The 18,009-nt window shown below is 42.9% G+C and overlaps 2 protein-coding genes across 8 annotated transcripts in view; both read left to right on the forward strand.

Moving 5' to 3' along the window:
* Positions 1-2,400: 2,400 nt before the first annotated feature.
* Positions 2,401-11,073, forward strand: ALDH6B2 (aldehyde dehydrogenase 6B2). Of its 4 annotated transcripts, none has more exons than XM_008795838.4 (19): positions 2,401-2,466; positions 2,549-2,646; positions 2,764-2,838; positions 2,933-3,094; positions 3,191-3,269; positions 3,479-3,633; positions 3,877-3,940; positions 6,125-6,204; positions 6,644-6,709; positions 6,971-7,021; positions 7,149-7,300; positions 7,464-7,554; positions 8,882-8,962; positions 9,584-9,661; positions 9,863-9,898; positions 9,968-10,011; positions 10,108-10,186; positions 10,537-10,627; positions 10,744-11,073. In XM_008795838.4, exons 1-19 carry the CDS (start codon positions 2,442-2,444, stop codon positions 10,848-10,850), a joined length of 1,614 nt encoding a protein of 537 aa, XP_008794060.2. In that variant the 5' UTR covers positions 2,401-2,441; the 3' UTR covers positions 10,851-11,073. The 4 variants fall into 4 exon arrangements, 2 of the variants coding, with proteins under 2 accessions (XP_008794060.2, XP_038990447.2); XM_039134519.3 differs by having other exon boundaries at positions 2,417-2,469; XR_015979828.2 differs by lacking the exon at positions 9,968-10,011 and having other exon boundaries at positions 2,402-2,466.
* Positions 11,074-12,315: 1,242 nt separating this feature from the next.
* LOC148715055 (uncharacterized) overlaps positions 12,316-18,009 on the forward strand; it is a 30,945-nt gene continuing 25,251 nt past the window's right edge. For all 4 annotated transcript variants that reach the window (XM_088720918.2, XM_088720919.2, XM_088720916.2 and 1 more), the window contains exon 1: positions 12,316-12,457. The gene's annotated coding sequence lies outside the window, so the exon portion shown is untranslated. The remainder of the gene's footprint in view (positions 12,458-18,009) is intronic.

Consider the following 18,009-nt stretch of genomic DNA (forward strand, 5'->3'; position numbering starts at 1 on the left):
GTGCAAGAATAGAATTTTTTTGTACCATAATAAATTTATTTCGATGTCGAATATAATATATATATATATATTTAAATTATTTAGATGATATATTGCTAACAATTTCGTAGGTAGACTCGGATGTTAGCGCCACGACAATGTGCAGTGATGTGCGAGTAGGCCATGAAAAAGAATGCTAGAAAGGTACGGTCATGGGCCTTCATCATCAGGATAGAGTGCAGTGATGTGCGAACATGCCATGAATATTATTGAGCGATATGGGTATGGATGGGAAGGCATACCCAAGATGCAAGATCGAGATCGTAGCACGAGAGCTTGTGGAGGAGCTGGATGGTGAATCTCGGGAGGGCTTGCATGTGCATGATCTACCCTCTCCTTGATGGGATGCAGGGCATGTTAGCTTGATGGTTTGGTTGGGCGACTACAGGATGGTGTTCCCATAGTCTTATATATAGCCATGACATTGCATGGTCGTGTAATGTAAGTTTGATCTGTGTATTTTCGAAGCATAACATTGTGGCTTGTGGATCGACAGTATAGTGGATATATTGTGGCATGGAAGTACTTTGCTGGAAATTATGAGATTTAAGTGAGCAGTACTTGGCTCGTGGGGGCAAAGCCATGGAATCAACCTAGAGATAGTGAATTGTGGCACATTTTTTGGAAGAGTTTATACTATGGCATGAAGGTGTAAATGAGCATTATGGTTGGCCTAAGGGGTCAGATTGTTTGCAGGCACTCGAGGGTGTCCCATATTTTTAGTTTGATAGAGTTGCCGAGCAAGAGCGTAAAGGTATATATTTGGCTATATGGTTGGACTGCTGTCTATATATATATATATATTGTGTGTGTGTGTATGTGTGGTTGGACTGCTGTCTCTATATATATGTGTGTGTGTCGTTGGACTGCAGTCTCTATATATGTGTGTGTGTGTAATGAAAGGACTCAAGAGGCTGATCTTGGTACAAAGTATGCTAGGGGCTGCACCGCTTTCCACACGTGTTGTGAGGGGGAACAACTGATCGATTGGCTTGCAATGAACTGTATTGGAAATCTAAATTTCTTCGTGGCTGTCGACTTACCTATATCCACATATTGTATTAGTGGTGATTGTTATTTTGATAGATATATCAAGGCTAGCAAAGCTAAAAAATGAGAAGGTGCCTCGTAATCTCGAATAACAAATCAGTTTACTTTGTTATTATAGCTGGCATTAAAAAAAAAAGATTTTCTATTTTCATTTGACTTGATCGAGATAGGATCTCTAAGTGTACATGTTACTTAGATTCATTATCAAAAAAGATTTGGTGGATATGATAAATTGATGTCAGAAATGATGTGTCTTATCTTTTGTGTTGCTAAACTTGCAAGGGATTTTTACGGCCATTTGGCTTGATGAAGGTGGGTTGAGCAAGAGCCCAACTAAAGTCACTTTGTCTACTCTTTTAAAATTTTGCTAGGTTAGAACTCAGTTTGGCTCTGTTCCAGACCATTCAAATGCTTGAAGTAGGATTTCCTATCCCAAACTTGGTTCGGATACTCAATTATAGCCCCCGTGAGTACCGTGATGGTCGAGGATAGAAAATCCTACTTAAAAAATACATATAAATAGATATTTATATATTTTGGTAGTCTTTACTATAAATATCAAGTAGGCGGGTATATATGAACATTTTTGGTAGTTAGGTATTATATTTTACTATAATTTAATAATCATAACTTAGTAAATTTAAATCTATCTTTAGTTTAAAATCTATAGGCCGTGATCAATAAATATATTTTTAATTTATTCTTAGTATGCTAACACATTTGATATGGTTCAAGTTTTTTTTTTTTTTTTTTAACTCACTTGGTGCATAGATTTAGAGTTGCCAAAATGGTTGAATTTTGGTTTATAGGCTTTTTTTATATTATAAATCAAATATATGAGTCTTCAATTTAGATGATATATATTAATTTTAAAATCATTAAATTTATTATAAAAAAATAATATAAAATACGTAGTCCAATTATTATTATTTTGTAACATTTTAGTAATTCAATGTACAATTTTGATTAACTTATTCTTCCTTTTTGGTAAATTTTATTGGATACATTCGTTTTTTTTGGTAAGGTTTCTTCTGGTAACATTCCTTTTTTGGTAATTTCATCTTTTAGTTACATTCTTTTTTGATAATTCGACACCCGAGAATTACCTGGCTCAATCCATAATTCAGCTATCTCAACAAAAACAGCACCAAACCCTGCTTGGATGACATGGCAATCAACTACTGGCACTGGGTCCAGTACACAATAATATGGGTCCCATCAGAAGGGACACGTCGGACGAAAAACTCTGTTCGCTGTTTGACATCACAGCCATATAAGGTAAATACCGAAAGAGCCCTTCCGTTTTATATCCAAAGAGCTCGCCCTCAACCATTGTCTTCTTCTTCGTGAAGATGTTACGGTCGTCGCTCCACCGAGGTAGTGGTCTCACCTCCTCCTCCCAAACTCTAACCCTATTTCTTTTCTCTAACTCGATCCCTCTTTCTCTCTACTGTTGTAGCTACTGCTTTCCGGCCATGGAGATCGCCGGCCGCCACCCTCGGTATCCTCCGCTTCTCGACCTCGGCCGCAGAGTCTCCGAGTCACGGGGCCCCTCCTGTGAGTGTTAGATTCAGCTCTCCAGTCAAATTCTAGAGCTTTCTTTTGATCTTTATGTGCACAAGCTTGCCTTTTTTTGTTGGGAAAAAGAAGATATGATTTGATATCGAATGGCAGCCAAGAGTGCGGAATCTCATCGGGGGGGAATTCTTGGAATCCCAATCTGAAGCTTTGATCGATGTCATAAACCCAGTATGATCCGAAATCCCTCTATTGCTTCCACTGAATAACTGTTCGGTTGTTCCATTTATAGTATTGATTGATTGATTTCTGTTCACGATGGTAGGCTACGCAAGAGGTGGTCTCTAGGGTTCCGCTAATTACTAACGAGGAGTTCAAAGCTGCAGTGAGTGCAGCGAAGAGTGCTTTCCCAAAATGGAGGAACACACCCGTCACCGCGAGGCAGCGGATCATGTTCAAGCTCCAAGAACTCATCCGGAGGGACATGGTGAGAGTGTTGTAGATTTATATAACTGGGGGTTTAGCTGTGTTTTTATCTCTCTAATGCTGGGACTTCGGGGTGCAATGATGGTGCTTGTCTCAGGATAAGCTTGCCTTGAATATTACCACTGAACAAGGAAAGACGCTCAAGGATGCCCAGGGTGATGTTTTTCGTGGCTTAGGTCAGTTTAAGATTAATAAAGTCTCCATCTTGATTTAGTCTTGAAGCTAATTTGATGCTTGAGTCGATATATATGGCTAATCTAGCTATGCAGCGTCCAGAAATTGTGGACTTTAGCGTAGATTTTAGTCATTGAAGTTGTAGGTAAGATTTGTTGATTTAGTTATTAGAAGAGGTCAGTCAATAACACTTGCGTGTTTGCTCTTGCAGAGGTGGTGGAGCATGCTTGTGGAATGGCTACTCTTGAGATGGGCGAGTTCGTTTCCAATGTTTCAACTGGTATTGATACATATAGCATTAGGGAGCCTCTTGGCGTGTGTGCAGGGATATGTCCGTTCAATTTTCCTGCGATGATTCCATTATGGGTATGCCTACATTGACCCTTTTCAAGTATCTTTTCTTTTTCCTTTTCTTTTCTTTTCTTTTTTTTTTTATAATGAGGTCCATGCATCGGTACATATTTTACTGATCGATCTGCAGCATGCGAGATTTGTTTAACAAGACACATCTAGATTGTTTGTTACATATCTCCTTTAAGAAAGCTGAACTCTTTTGTTTTGGATCTGCTTTATAAAAATATATTTTTTCCTATCAATTATTGTATGCAGATGTTCCCTATCGCAGTTACGTCTGGCAACACCTTCATTCTAAAGCCATCAGAGAAAGATCCAGGTGACCCATCCTATTCTGTTATTAATAGTTTGTTGGTGTATAAATAGAGCAATAGTATTATGTTATTAATGACATAGAAGATGCATATAACACAGTCCTATGTAACTTTGCATGCAGACTTCTTATGGGTATCATATATGGCCACTATAGAAATAACAACAAGAAAAATAAATTTTATTTAATCTTAAACTTTAGTTCCAACTTTTCGAGGTCTGGGAAATCACTTAGGGGTGGAGGGACGGGAGAGGGTGGGGGCCCTGGGGGCACGTCACCCATCCCCTCCCCAAAGCTGGGGAGAAATACTTGCAACCCTTTCAGTTCAGAGACACGTGCTAGGTGTGCCCCCTCCTCATCAACTCCCATGTCAAGCCCCAAGACTCCCTTGTCTAGCTTCTAGGTTCAGACAAAATGCCCCTCCTGCACTGGGAGTAAAGACTTTGATGATGCAATAGATTTGGTATTTGAGTGCTGGTGCAAGATAAATTAAAGAACTTGTCGACTTATTTGAGAAAAAAAATGGTCAAAGAATTAATTCTTTTGTGGACAAAGAACTTGCTTGGCACAGTGAATATTTTTTGGAGTATGGAATCTGTGCGTGCAACCCTCTCGAAAGGGTTTATTGTGAAGAAACCTACAGAGTTGCATCAATAAAATTTGTATTTTAGGGGAAGTTAATTTCCAACCTTCAGTCATAGATGATTATGTCTTATTTTACACCAGCCCAATCATTTTTGGATTTTTGTGTTATAGACAATTATGTCTTATTTTACACACATGAGCTAAAAGCTTAATAATGGCAAACACAAGGCCTGCAAGATAAGATAACTTGAGCGCACTCTTGTATACCCACCCTCCTTGCTTCTGTTTGTATAGTTGAACTTACGGTTTTAAGTGAACCTTTTGAACCAACCAAGCATTTCTTCCAAATTTAAAGGTCGTACCCAATATGAATCCATTAACAAAAAAAATAAGTGTATGCATTCTTAAAAGAAAAGTGTGTCGTCCATTGCTAAATTGATAGGAACTATTTTGATTTAAATTTGTTGTTTATTGACCTCTACTATTATAAGTGCAAGGCTTAGCGGTAATACTCTCTTAGGAATGTTGACTTCACAATTTGAAATATTCCCATAAGATCTTTGTTTCTACATGATTGAAGGGACTTGTTTATTTATTATTGTTTTTTCCATTTGCACTTTTCCATGCACACATGCTCTATCCTCGACATGAACCCACTCTTATCGTATAGTGCGATGGAATTTACAGGCTACTCACATGCCTAGTACATGCAACACACTAGTGATCCCCCACAAAAAATTTCTGGCTACGCACATGATCTTGCCCTCTACACTGAAATCTGAAAGATCAAAATGTTGAATTTTGCTGGAGTGTCTTCTGATGCTCATTTTGTATCATGAGCATTCATCTTCATCACCAATTAGATGAAGATAATCACAATGTGCTGCCCCACACTTCACATTTTTAATGGAAAGCAGACAGTACACTTCTTATTTGGAAGCTGTCGTTGCTTAATTTGTGAGTTAATTTGTTATTCTATGCTGCATGTATTCTTTAAAATACCCTGCACCCCCCCCAACCCCCAGGAAAGGGGAAAAATCCATTCCATGAGCTGATTGATTGCATCAAAGGTTGATCATCTCCTATTAACGTCAGTCCTGAAAAGTTCCAGCTCCTACCAAAAAAAGAAGTTCTGGTTTCTCTGACATGTGCTGCAAAATAATAAGAAATCTCATGTTCCAAGTCAATGAGAAGTGAGATGTTCATTTAAATTGGGCTTCTGGTTCATATTTAACATCCACTGACTGAAAATAGGTGGAGCTAAATCCAGAATTTACGAATTTGATAGTAATTCACAGTTTAAAGTTCATCATCAATAGTTTTTAAGTTTTAGCTTCAAATGCAAGTGCTGAACATCGTAATTTTTTTTAAAATTTTTTCTCATGTTGAAGCAAAGCGAAGTTGAATATGTTATCTTGAATTGGAAGTCATAAAAGGTTATCTGTGTATCTTCTGTAATTATCATTAAGGCTTGTAAACTATTTGCATAAAATGTGTGTGTATATATTTTTTTTTTAAAAAATGAAAAATGAGTTGATACACAGAAAATGAAATTAAACAGAAACTGTTACATGAGGTTAAATCATTGTGTTGTTCTTCTTTCAGGGGCAGCCATGATGCTTGCAGAGCTAGCAATGGAGGCTGGTTTACCTGATGGAGTCTTAAATGTGGTTCATGGTACCAATGTAAGGATTGCTTTAGCAACTTGCATATTTTGCACTGTAATACTGTTTTTAGGCTTTAAAATATGTAATTCAAATGTTACCATTCTATTATGGCACTTGTCTACTTTCAGAAATATACCCATCAGGCTCTGGAAATCAGAGAAGCACCATCTCTGCAGAGTTGCTTGGGGATTCACTTATGTTAGATTTCTCCTAGCCATGTTAAACAAATTCAATTAATATACAGGGAATATGACATTTATCCATTGTTTAGCATGTACTTTGAATAGTATATTTATCAACTCTTGTATCAACTGCACCTTATGCAACTGATACAATTACTGTTGAGATTTGATAGGCATTCCTTTCAAGATATTTATATATTTCCTGCCGAGTTAATTTGTTGTTTATCCACCCTGGGCTAATTGTTTAACTTCTGACATATCTTAAATCTGGACAGGACGTAGTTAATAATATCTGCGATGATGAAGACATTAAGGCTATATCATTTGTTGGTTCAAACACGGTAAGTTAACCATTTGCTAGGCCTAAACATTTTATTTATTGATAGTGGACATTAGACCTAATTTACTTTTGCATGGGATAAATTATCAACCAGATTAGGGCGGAAATGTTGTTGATCTAATTTGATATAGAAATTTGTTGACACAAGTTTGTTGTTGTTTAGATGGTCCTTATAGATGTAAATGTAAGTGGATTAAGGGGCATGATGTTTGATATTCCAGGTTTTTTATCCATATCAGACTTATTTTGACTTCATTTATAGGCTGGGATGCATATATATGCCAGAGCTTCTGCTAAGGGAAAACGTGTTCAGGTAAACTGGTTTCTTTATCTGAAAAGAATGCGATCAATTATTTTTCCTGCTAAACATTTTCGGTTAGTGCTTGCCACATATAATACATATCAGATACATGTGCTATTGATTAGTTGCCTTTCTTCAGTCAAACATGGGTGCAAAGAACCATGCAATCATCATGCCTGATGCAACTGTAGATGCTACTTTAGATGCGTTGGTTGCTGCTGGTTTTGGTGCTGCGGGGCAAAGGTGCATGGCACTCAGTACTGTAGTTTTTGTTGGAGGCTCAAAACCATGGTAAAATTTATTTGATTAAAAGTTTTTTGCGATAATTATGCTGCATTCTTATGTATTTTGGTATTGAATATAATGGTAGAAGTCTATATATGTCCCAAGTGCTGAAGCATTTAGAGTTTGATTAGTTGAAGATGTCACTTCTTACTAGCATTAATATTTTCAGGGAGGACGAACTTATTAAACGTGCCAAAGCACTGAAGGTAAATGCAGGAATTCAGCCTGGGACAGACCTTGGTCCAGTGATCAGTAGACAGGTGTGGTTTATAAGAATATTGAGCTTGTTATTTTATGGATAGATAATTATACACAAGTTGTCATGTAGTAAGTCTGGCCATCAATTGATACTATGCAATCAAGCAATTGACAGCAAGCTATCTCGTCTATATTGAGTCATTTATGTCTTTATACATGGGCCAGGCAAAGAATCACATAAGTTTTTCTGTAAAATGGAGAACTTTTTCAGACTCTTTTCATTTGCCTCAGTTTTGGATTAATTTCAACCACAGATTGCAAATTGAAGCCAAACATTCTGCTTCAACAAGTTTGATGGCCATGTTAGGATGCCTTGTTGTCCTGAGAAAGTTCCCATGTTATTTTATCGTCATTGCATTATATAAATGCTGCTTTCAAATTAAAAAATATCTGCCAAACTATTAACCTACTTACAGATCCATGCTGATTGTGTCATTGACAGTAAATTGTTTAGTTAGAGATGACATGCTGGCAACAATGAGGTAGATCACTCACCCAATCGTGGAGGATATGGAAATCCTTTCCATGTTGTGTGAGGGAGAAAAAGAGCATGCTGCGACTCAGAATTGTAAACAACAATGTACTGCCTCTCATTTTGGAATTCTTGTGTTGTTACAAATTTGTTGTTTCAACTCTAAATCACTAATTACTGAAGAGGAGAAGCATGATTTGCATGTTTTTTTGGTTGGAAATTACTGTTGGGTGGATAGAGTGGAATATGCTTTTGGATCAATGTCACTGTGACATTCTTCTCAGAGGAAAAAGATGCCTATAAACAAGTTAAGGCTGTTAATGTGGATGAGTTATAAATGGGCATTGAAGATGAATACATTAAACAGGCACCATGAAGATGATGATATGAATGTGATGTGTTGTGCCTTGAAAGGAGGGATTAAAACTGGATATAACAGATGGTAAACAGGACCTAAAAAAAAAAAGGGTGGCTTGGCTATGTGTTTAAAGCCTTGAAAAGAGAAGAAGAGCTAAGATAACTGGAACGGAATTGTGAGAAGGTTCTAGAGAAAGTTTACGGTATTGTTATGATAAGGCTTGTTATTGTGGTCATGCTTTGATTAATATTATTCTCAAATCATATTCTTCGAGCCATCAAATATTTTGCTGAATTTTTGGTCTATAACTTGAATGATATGTTCTATTTTGCATCAGCAAACTATGATTATGTACTATGTTTGTTTGCTTTGTTCTCTCAGTGATTCTTCATTGGCTAGTTGTGTGCTAGATTTACTTTATCTTCAGTGGTCTTATGGACCTTGCATTTCTCTTGACATTTTTGTTTCTTGTATCTTTTGACTTGCTTCTGTTCAACAGGCTAAGGACCGCATTTGCAGATTGATCCAAGGTGGCATTGAAATTGGGGCTAGAGTTGTGCTTGATGGCAGGGACATTGTGGTAACTACTTGGACCCAGCATGCTGATCTTTTCAACATTTAATCTTGTTTTCAGTAGCATATTCAACTTATTACGTGTTTTCCGTGATTAATTGAATTTTATTTCTATTGATGCTGCAACTGTTGAAGGTTTAACCATAGAAATTTGGAAACCGCATTGGCATTAAGATATTGATATATTACATCACAGAAAGGTAGTAACAGGAAGTCTCATTTAATTTTCGGGTGATATTTTTAACCTTAAGAAGGATTAGAGGTAATTTCGGGATTTGCTTAGATGTTAGCTCTTTTCTGTCTATTGCTATTGTCAATGTCTTGTATAACTATCAGTAAACTGAATATATCTATATATAGTGAGCAACAAGATCTGTTGTTTCTATATAATTTCATAAATGATATTCTAACTACTTTCTTTCTTGCATTTTGCAATACAATTGGTCCATTATGATGCAACTGAGGAGCTTTGTATTTTTACTATGGCTTTGAGAAGTGGTTAACGGACTAGTAGTTGTTGCTGTTTTAGTGGTAGTATTGCATCTACTTATTTGTGGAACTAAAAGTGGAATCAGCAATTTGCTTCCATATGTACAATATTAATGTCAGTCATTTTGGTCATGTGTAGGTTCCTGGTTATGCAGATGGGAACTTTGTCGGTCCTACCATTCTGGCTGATGTTACAAGTCATATGGAGTGTTATAAGGTATAAGGTTTACACCTTCACCATTCTCTCATTTTCTAATAATGAATATGCATCAGACTGGGTTTAGAAAATTCTGTACTTAATATTGTGGTGGCATTCAAGTAGTTGGACCCCATGCTCTTCCAAGTATAATATGACATCATTTCATTGGTATTAATCATTGGAGTAATATTTGATGGTAATGTTTCTGGAAATTAACAGGAGGAAATTTTTGGACCAGTTCTCCTTTTGATGCAGGTATGCCCAACATTGGTGCGCTTTAAATCTTTTCCTTATTTGTCATTTCTAATCTTATTCTATCAATAGGCTGACAGTCTACAAGAGGCTATCCATACAGTCAATAGTAACAAGTAATCTTCCCCCCACCCACCCCCACCCCAACTGATGCTTTGACTTGTGATTATGTTGGTTTTTATTAACAGATCCATTCTACCTTGATAACTCAGGTATGGGAATGGAGCTTCCATATTTACTACGTCAGGTGATTCTGCAAGAAAATTTCAGAATGATATTGAGGCTGGCCAGGTAAGCTGTGCTAGACAAACATTTGAACGCCATTGTGGAGTAGAACTAAAGCAAACCTTTCCACAAAGTCAGAAACTGATAAAAAAATGCTAAATATTCACATAATAGTTACAAGTATGGAAATTTTAAAGCAATGGTTAATAGCTTGAAAGTTTTTTTTTTTTTTTTTTTTGATGTAAGAAAAAAAAGCAAAACTACAAAATGATTGCTTTAAAATTGTGAAACATGCTACTGTATAAAGTCGGGACTTGTCCCTAAAGTATGTTGCAAGCGCTTGTCTTGTTTGTTACCATGAGAAAAGTTATCTTTAGCATTTGCAAATTTCTTACATGAGAATTGTATATGTGAAGGTTGGCATTAATGTGCCGATTCCAGTGCCACTGCCATTCTTCTCCTTCACCGGATCCAAGGCTTCTTTTGCTGGAGATCTAAATTTTTACGGTGCGACCATTTCCTGTGCACATGTAATTTAGATGTTAATTTACAGTTTTTCAGAAGTAGATGCACATCTAGGATCTCTAACAAGTTCACGCTTGCATATATGATCAAATTGACAGGCAAGGCAGGCGTGCAGTTCTACACTCAGATCAAAACGGTGACTCAACAGTGGAAGGATTCACCAAGCCAGGGGGTGTCACTGGCAATGCCCACATCACAGAGATAATAAAAGCATCCCTCACTGTTTTATGCATTGTCACTGGAATGCTGCATGTACTTTCTAATGGACTTGCACTATAAATATGAAAGCGTTTTCTGATTTTGTTTTTTTTTCTTGGATCAGTGACACAATAGACGCAAAACTGTACATGTTTCCATCAGTCTCTAGCATGATTCCTGATGTCATTCATGCGCAACTACTGAATAACCAATCTGATAGTTGTCCATAAGTTACGCCACCATTCTCTCTCCCCTCTCTCTCTAGTTCTCTATGAGTAGTTGAAGAGCTCGACCGATGCCTAATTCATTTTTGTCCTGATGATTCTCTTCGTCTGTTGAGCCGATATCCTTGATAACAAGGCTTATTCTGAATATATAGGCTCAATTGGCAGGCACTCATGTTGGCTATTTTTCTCATAGACATGCTGATGCATTACATTTATTTACTGCTTCCAAGCCTGCAAGGCATGCTGTTGTTTTTTTTTTTAAGCTATAAGATATGCTGGATTTAGAGACTGGCTGATAGTTAATTTTCAAAGATGAAGATGAATTTGGTTTAAGGGATCATAAGGTAGTTTGGTCTGACAGAAACTTATGATGGATCTGCCATCTAGCTTCTTAATCCCACCCGGTTGGAACCACAGACAAGTATGACTGACTGTTTTCTTTCTACTAGTTTGGAGATGTTGGAACATGAAGGTCATATAGCTGGTGAAGAATGGTGGAATTACATTAACAATTGTCTATACAACACATATTAGGAAGAAATAAAAAGAATATCACCGTCACCATATAATTATAAATACCGAGAACCTACGAGGATGACATTTATGATGTATTATGACATTCTTTGGTCATCTTGCTGCAATTGGCAATGTAGGCTTTTGTGCCATCATTTAAAATAAAAAAATGAAAAAAAATGTAATATGACTAAATTTTTTTTTACTAATGTTGGGTTATACCATCGACTCCTCTTTTTTTACTGATATTTGCATCAGTTTTAACAAGATATAAGTCTTTTCATTTTTAACCCTTAGCAAATTAGCTTATGCGTCGCAACATTGCAAAATATGATGCGGCACAACGTTTTTTGATCCTCGTGACGTGGGCAAAATCAATGAAAAAATTGCTCAATATCTGGCTTCAAGATTTGGTTGCCATAAATTGGTCACCAAAGCAGTTTCCTCTTCGATCTTAAAGACGTTGCAGTGTGCTATTACAAAAAAGGCAAACAAAATCAGACTTGACTTCCAAAACTCTTCTTGATTACAGCACCCAGTCACAAAAATAATGAATATTTTATGTGCGTGTTTTCCCTTCTTGGCAAATTGGTGTACTTCTTTTATGAGGGAGATGATGGCGATGACGAGCTCCCGCCTTGTACTCTCCTCCGGCCCCTCCGTCGACGAACGCACCGCCGTAAGCGGCGGCGGAGGAGCACGAGGAGGAATTGACGGCGGTGCTGGGATGCTGCCCTTGCCTCTGCGGTGGCCCAAGAAGATAACATAACGAGCGGTTCCGATCCCTTGCGAAGCGCTTCGTGAAGCTCCGCCTCAGCTCTTCCTATCGCCGCTCCTATGACTCTGCCGTCGTCGTCGGACTTGCCCCCGTCCTGTACGTATCCCACCGTGCCGCATTTATCCTCTCCTCGCAGCCGGTTTTCCTTTCGGATCTCCAATCTTTTCTCTGGATTTTAATTGTGTAATTAGATTTTAACATCTGTTGTTCGTTCCCTGAATCTCTCGAAATGGTACTGTTGGAGGGAAAAAGTCGTGTCTGAGCAGGAGACAGCCAAGCATCCATCCGAACGGAGGCAACCGAGCGCTCCCTCCGAGCAGGAGGCAACCGAGCGCCCCCTCCGAGCAGGGGGCGACGACCGCCCCCTCCGAGCAGGAGGTGATCGGGCATTCCTCCGAGCAAGGGGCGGCCGAATGGATCCCGACTTAAGGGCTTGAAAGTGCCCAAGCGGCTCCTCCGACTAGGAAGCATTCGAGCGGCAGACCGCCATTATCGTGTTCTCTCACGAATCGTGCCCTGTCCTTGCCAACAATCGATACGTATGGCCTCCCCAGGCATTAAGCTTACGCAACAATTAAAGCGTATGACCTCTCTAAGCGCCTAGTTCACTCAACAATCAATGCATGTGACCTTTGCAGGCATGTGGCTCACTCAACAATTAAGGCGCATGGCTCCTTTTGTCTACGAATGTTTAGCTCTACACGGCAAACCTGTTTGACCATAAACGACAGCATGGTTCCGTAGTAATTCAAGGACTTCGGCCTGATCCCCTACGAAGACAGCATTGATTTACACGATCAAGCATTAACTTCCACTATACGTCCAACCATACGGCAGTGCCTTCGCCCTGTCTCATCATAGGTAAACCCGTTCCCCCCTATAAATAGGGAATTTTTGAGGGGGGAAGGGAGGATTTTCTCGACTCTCGGACTCGAGCTCCACTCTTGCCTATCTTTGGGTCATCTCTCTGACTTAAGCATCGGAGGGCCGGCGCCGAAAAAATCCGGCCACTGGCTTCTTGCAGGTCTTCCGGAAGACGCCGCACATCGCCGGATTGCCACGGTTCGCCAAGCCTTCTCGGAGCTCCTCCTTCCTGGCCTAGTGGTCGCCCCCGGGTCCAAATTCCAGCAACAAAGTTGGCGCTAGAGGAAGGGCCCGAGTCATGACCATGAAGCTGAGAAGCAAGGGAGCTTCTAATGTCTCCCGGCGTCTTCCACCTAGCCCCGGACATTCTGTCCAGAACTCACCGCTCCGGCCGATTCGACCCCTCAGGTCCGGCCGGAACAGTTTGACGCCCTGGTGCAACAGGTTCAGGCCTTGACTGCCGCTGTCCAGAGCTTGCAACCTAAGGGCGTCCCGGCGGCACCTTCCCCTCAGGCCCCGGCCCCGCCGATGCCCCCACCGGGTGGACCGGCGCCCCAGGGCCAAAGTCTCCATGCCTCTTCGAGGGCTAATGGTGAGGAGCGGTGCCGTTGTCAGGAATCGGCCCGAACTTCCTTCAGGAGAGAACCCCCGGTGAGGGGGCCCGGTGACTGGCCACAACCGTTGGAGGTTGAGTCAGTCCCAGGGCAACCTGTGCCCGAACAAACCACAGTGGCGGTTCCTCATAGCAGTGAACTCGACAAGAAGGTCGAGAAGCTAGAGCGCCAGATTGAGGCGCTCCATGGCAAAAGGATGAGATGTGAGGGTGATCTTGAATTCACTACGAAGTTCCCTTTCTCCCAACAGATCGAGGACGAGCCGGTCCCGCCGAGGTTTAAGATGCCCCAGATAGAGTCTTACAACGGCAAGATCGACCCCCTCGACCACCTGGAAAGCTATCGGGCCTTAATGGCCCTGCAGGGAGCCTCGGAGGCCATGCTTTGCAAAGCCTTTCCAGCAACACTCCGGGGAGCAGCTCAGCTTTGGTTTACCGGGCTGAAGCCTAGTACCGTCTCTTCTTTCGAGCAGCTCGGCAGGCAGTTCACCACCAATTTTGCTGCTAGTCGACCCCAGCGGCGGACCTCAGACTCCCTCCTTGATATAAAGCAAAAGGAGAAAGAATCTCTTAGGGAATATCTGGACCGCTTCACCGTCCGCAACATGGGAGGTCCGGAAGCTTGACCAGTCAATTGCCATATCGGCACTGAAGACTGGGGCCCGGTCTTATAGATTTCTCTTCTCCATCGAGAAGAATTTCTCTGCTGACCTCACTGAGATGCTGGTCAGGGCGCGGAAGTACGCAAAGGCGGAGGAAGCTGTTGCTTCCAGACGGGGCGGGGCCGAGCAGGCCTCTAAAAAGCAAAAAAATGCTGCGAGGAGCGCGGCCGCCCCAGAAGCCTGTCCCCGCACCGAGCCAAGAACTTGCCTCGCCTGAAAAGTCCTCTCCGACCGCGGGGACTGCTCCGACCAAGGTCCCCGCCTCGTCCGAAATCTCCACCGCGGCCCCATATATCTAACGAGAGGTATGAGAGCTACACTCCACTTAATGCTCCTCCAACCGAGATTCTGATGGAGATTGAAGGCCGAGAATATTTCCGGCCTCCGCCCCAGATGCGGGACACCGGAGCCTGGCGCAACCCCAGGAAATACTGTCGTTTCCATCGAGACCATGGCCATGATACAGAGGACTGCTTTCAGCTCCGGAACGAGATCGAAGCACTCATCCGCCGAGGAGTGCTTAATCGGTTCGTGCGGAACCGGCGCGAGGAGAAAAGGTCAATCGAGGACACCGAGCAGCCTGGAGAACCGTGTCCCAACAAGCCTGTCGCTGGCGTCATTAGCACCATTGGAAGAGGGGCCTCGGTCGGGGAACCGGTTGAAAGGCTTCTCCCAAAGTGCCCCCGTATCTCATAGGCCATTTCTTTCTCGGACAGGGATCTGGAGGGAGTCGAGACTCCCCACGACGATGCAGTGATCATCTTCATGATTGTAAATAGATTTGATGTAAAGCGTATCCTAGTAGATAATGGAAGCTCGGTGAATATTCTGTATTCTGATGCCTACTCTAAAATGGGGATGAAGAAAAGCAGTTGCAGAGAATAAATGCTCCGCTAGTCGGATTTACTGGAGACTCAGTCTCAGTAGAGGGCGAGGTCGATGTCCTAGTTACGGTCGGACTCGCCCCCCGAGAAAGTACCGTGAGGATGAACTTCCTCGTGGTGCATTTCCTCTCGGCCTACAATGCTATACTTGAAAGACTAGGGCTCAACGCTCTTCGGGCCGTGGTCTCAACTTCCTATCTGCTTATGCGGTTCCCCACCAACCAAGGGGTCGGCGAAGTCCGTGGGGACTAGGCGGTAGCAAGGCGGTGCTACATGGCGACCTGCGGAGCAAAGCAACCAACCAGAGCGTCGGCCTCGGCGCCGGAACACGGCCCCTCGGTCGAAACCTTGGAAGCACGAGATGGCCCTCAGAAAAAGCGAGTGGAGCTTGGTGAGTTACTCATACAAATTCCTCTACGTGAAAACTGCCTCGAGCTAACTGTGCAGGTCGGCTCCGGCCTTGATGCCCGCGAGAGGGATCGCCTCGTCAACTTCTTGCGGGCCAATAGGGACATCTTCGCCTGGTCGCCCGCCGACATGCCAGGGATAGATCCGGAGGTAGCGGTCCACCGACTTCAAGTGAAGCCAACCTGCAAGCCCGTGCGGCAGAAGACGTGAAGTGCCGCCCCAGAACGGCAACGAGCAGCGGCTGAGGAGGTTGACAAACTCATCCAGGCCGGTTTCATCCGGAAAATATCCTATCCGGAGTGGCTCGCTAATGTGGTCCTCGTCAGAAAGGCTAGTGGAAAATGGCGCATGCGTGCGGACTACACCGACTTGAACAAGGCCTGCCCAAAAGATAGCTTTCCACTCCCTAGCATCGACCAGCTCATGGATTCCACCTCGGGCACGAACTACTGTCTTTCATGGACGCATTCTCAGGGTACAACCAGATCCGGATGGCGCCGGAGGATGAAGAGAAAGACAACCTTCATCACCGACGGGGGCACCTACTGCTACAGAGTAATGCCTTTCGGCCTAAAGAATGCTGGAACGACTTATCAGCGGCTGGTCAGTCAAATTTTTAAAGACCAAATAGGCCGAAACATGGAGGTCTATGTTGATGACATATTGGTGAAAAGCTGAATGACGCAAGATCATGTGACCGACCTCAACAAGGCATTCTCTACACTCCGAAGGTACCGGATGAAGCTCAATCCTGCCAAATGTGCGTTCGGAGTCACCTCGGGCAAGTTTCTTGGCTTTGTAATTACACAGCGGGGAATCGAGGCCAATCCCGAGAAGATCCGAGCGCTCCAAGAGATGACGCCTTCGAGGACAGTCAAAGAAGTGCAACGGCTTATAGGCCGAGTTGCAGCTCTCGGAAGATTCGTCTCCCGATCGGCCGAGCGCTGCCTTCCATTCTTTGCGGCTCTCAAGAAGCCAAAGAACTTTTTGTGGTCGGCAGAATGCCAGCAAGCCTTCGAAGAGCTCAAGCGTCTTCTCGCTTCTCCTCCACTGCTTACGAAACCTCAGTAGGGCGAGCTCCTCTACCTATATTTAGCCGTTTCTCCCATAGCAGTGAGCTCGGTCCTGGTTCGAGAGGAGAGCAAGCTTCAAAAGCCGGTATTACACTAGTTGGGTTTTGAGGGATGCTGAGATCCGATACTCCAAACTGAAAAAGACCGTCTTTGCCCTGGTCGTCTCAGCTCGAAGGCTCCGGCCTTATTTTCAAGCTCACACGGTGGCCGTGTTGACCGACCAACCAATAAAGCAGATCCTGCAGCGATCGGATCGAGCTGGTCGGATCACGAAGTGGGCGGTCGAGCTCGGGGAGTTTGACCTCGAGTATCGTCCGAGGCCATCAATCAAAGCCCAAGCGCTGGCTGACTTCATCGTGGAGTGTACCGTGCCAGATGAACCCGAGCCCGCACCTACGACGAAGGGGCCTTTGGAGCAGCTATGGACCTTACGTGTGGACGACTCCTCGACCTCGGGGGGGTAGCAGAGCCGGCCTCATCCTCACCAGCCAGGATGGGGTGATCGCGGAACAAGCTCTGTGCCTTGAATTTTCCGCCTCGAATAATGCGGCGGAGTATGAGGCACTCATAGCCGGGCTTAAGCTGGCTAGAGAGCTGAAGGTCGAGAACTTGAAGGCCTTCAGCGACTCCCAATTGGTTGTGAGCCAAATTTTGGAGGACTTCGAAGCAAGGGAGCTGATAATGCAAAAATATCTTCAGAAGGTGCGACACCTCACTTCGACTCTGGGTTCCTTCCACATCCAACATATTGCCAGGTCGGAGAATCTCAGAGCGGACCCATTATCAAAGTTGGCGTCCTTCCGCATGAGCGAGCTCCCAAAAGCGGCGACACTGGAGTACCTCCAGATCTCCAGCACAGAGGAGCCCGAACCAGCTCTTTGTATCGACGTTGAGCCAAGCTGGATGGATGAGCTCGTTAGCTACCTACAGAATGAAGTCCTCCCAGCGATGAGCGTGAGGCTCGTCGAGTCAAGTGCCTAGCCTCGAGATACATACTGTATGAAGGCAAGCTCTATAGAAGATCTTTTACCTCTCCCCTCCTCAGGTGTCTTCGCCCGTCGGAGGCAGATTATGCAATGTGTGAAGTCCACGAAGGCATATGCGGAAACCATTTGGGAAGCCGAGCACTGGCATACAAAATTTT

The sequence above is a fragment of the Phoenix dactylifera genome, chromosome 1 (genome assembly GCF_051530095.1).
Source record: "Phoenix dactylifera cultivar Ajwa chromosome 1, Ajwa_hap1_PhDact_Kaust_v1.1, whole genome shotgun sequence".
NCBI classification, from domain to species: domain Eukaryota; kingdom Viridiplantae; phylum Streptophyta; class Magnoliopsida; order Arecales; family Arecaceae; genus Phoenix; species Phoenix dactylifera.

What these genes read in the sequence shown, in the direction of transcription:
- ALDH6B2 (XM_039134519.3), top strand. Translation starts at nt 2,442, where the DNA reads ATGTTACGGTCGTCGCTCCACCGAGGTA. An exon ending in CGAGTCACGGGGCCCCTCCT is followed by an intron (nt 2,647 to 2,763) that starts GTGAGTGTTAGA and finishes ATCGAATGGCAG; the next exon opens with CCAAGAGTGCGGAATCTCAT. An exon ending in CTGCGATGATTCCATTATGG is followed by an intron (nt 3,634 to 3,876) that starts GTATGCCTACAT and finishes TATTGTATGCAG; the next exon opens with ATGTTCCCTATCGCAGTTAC.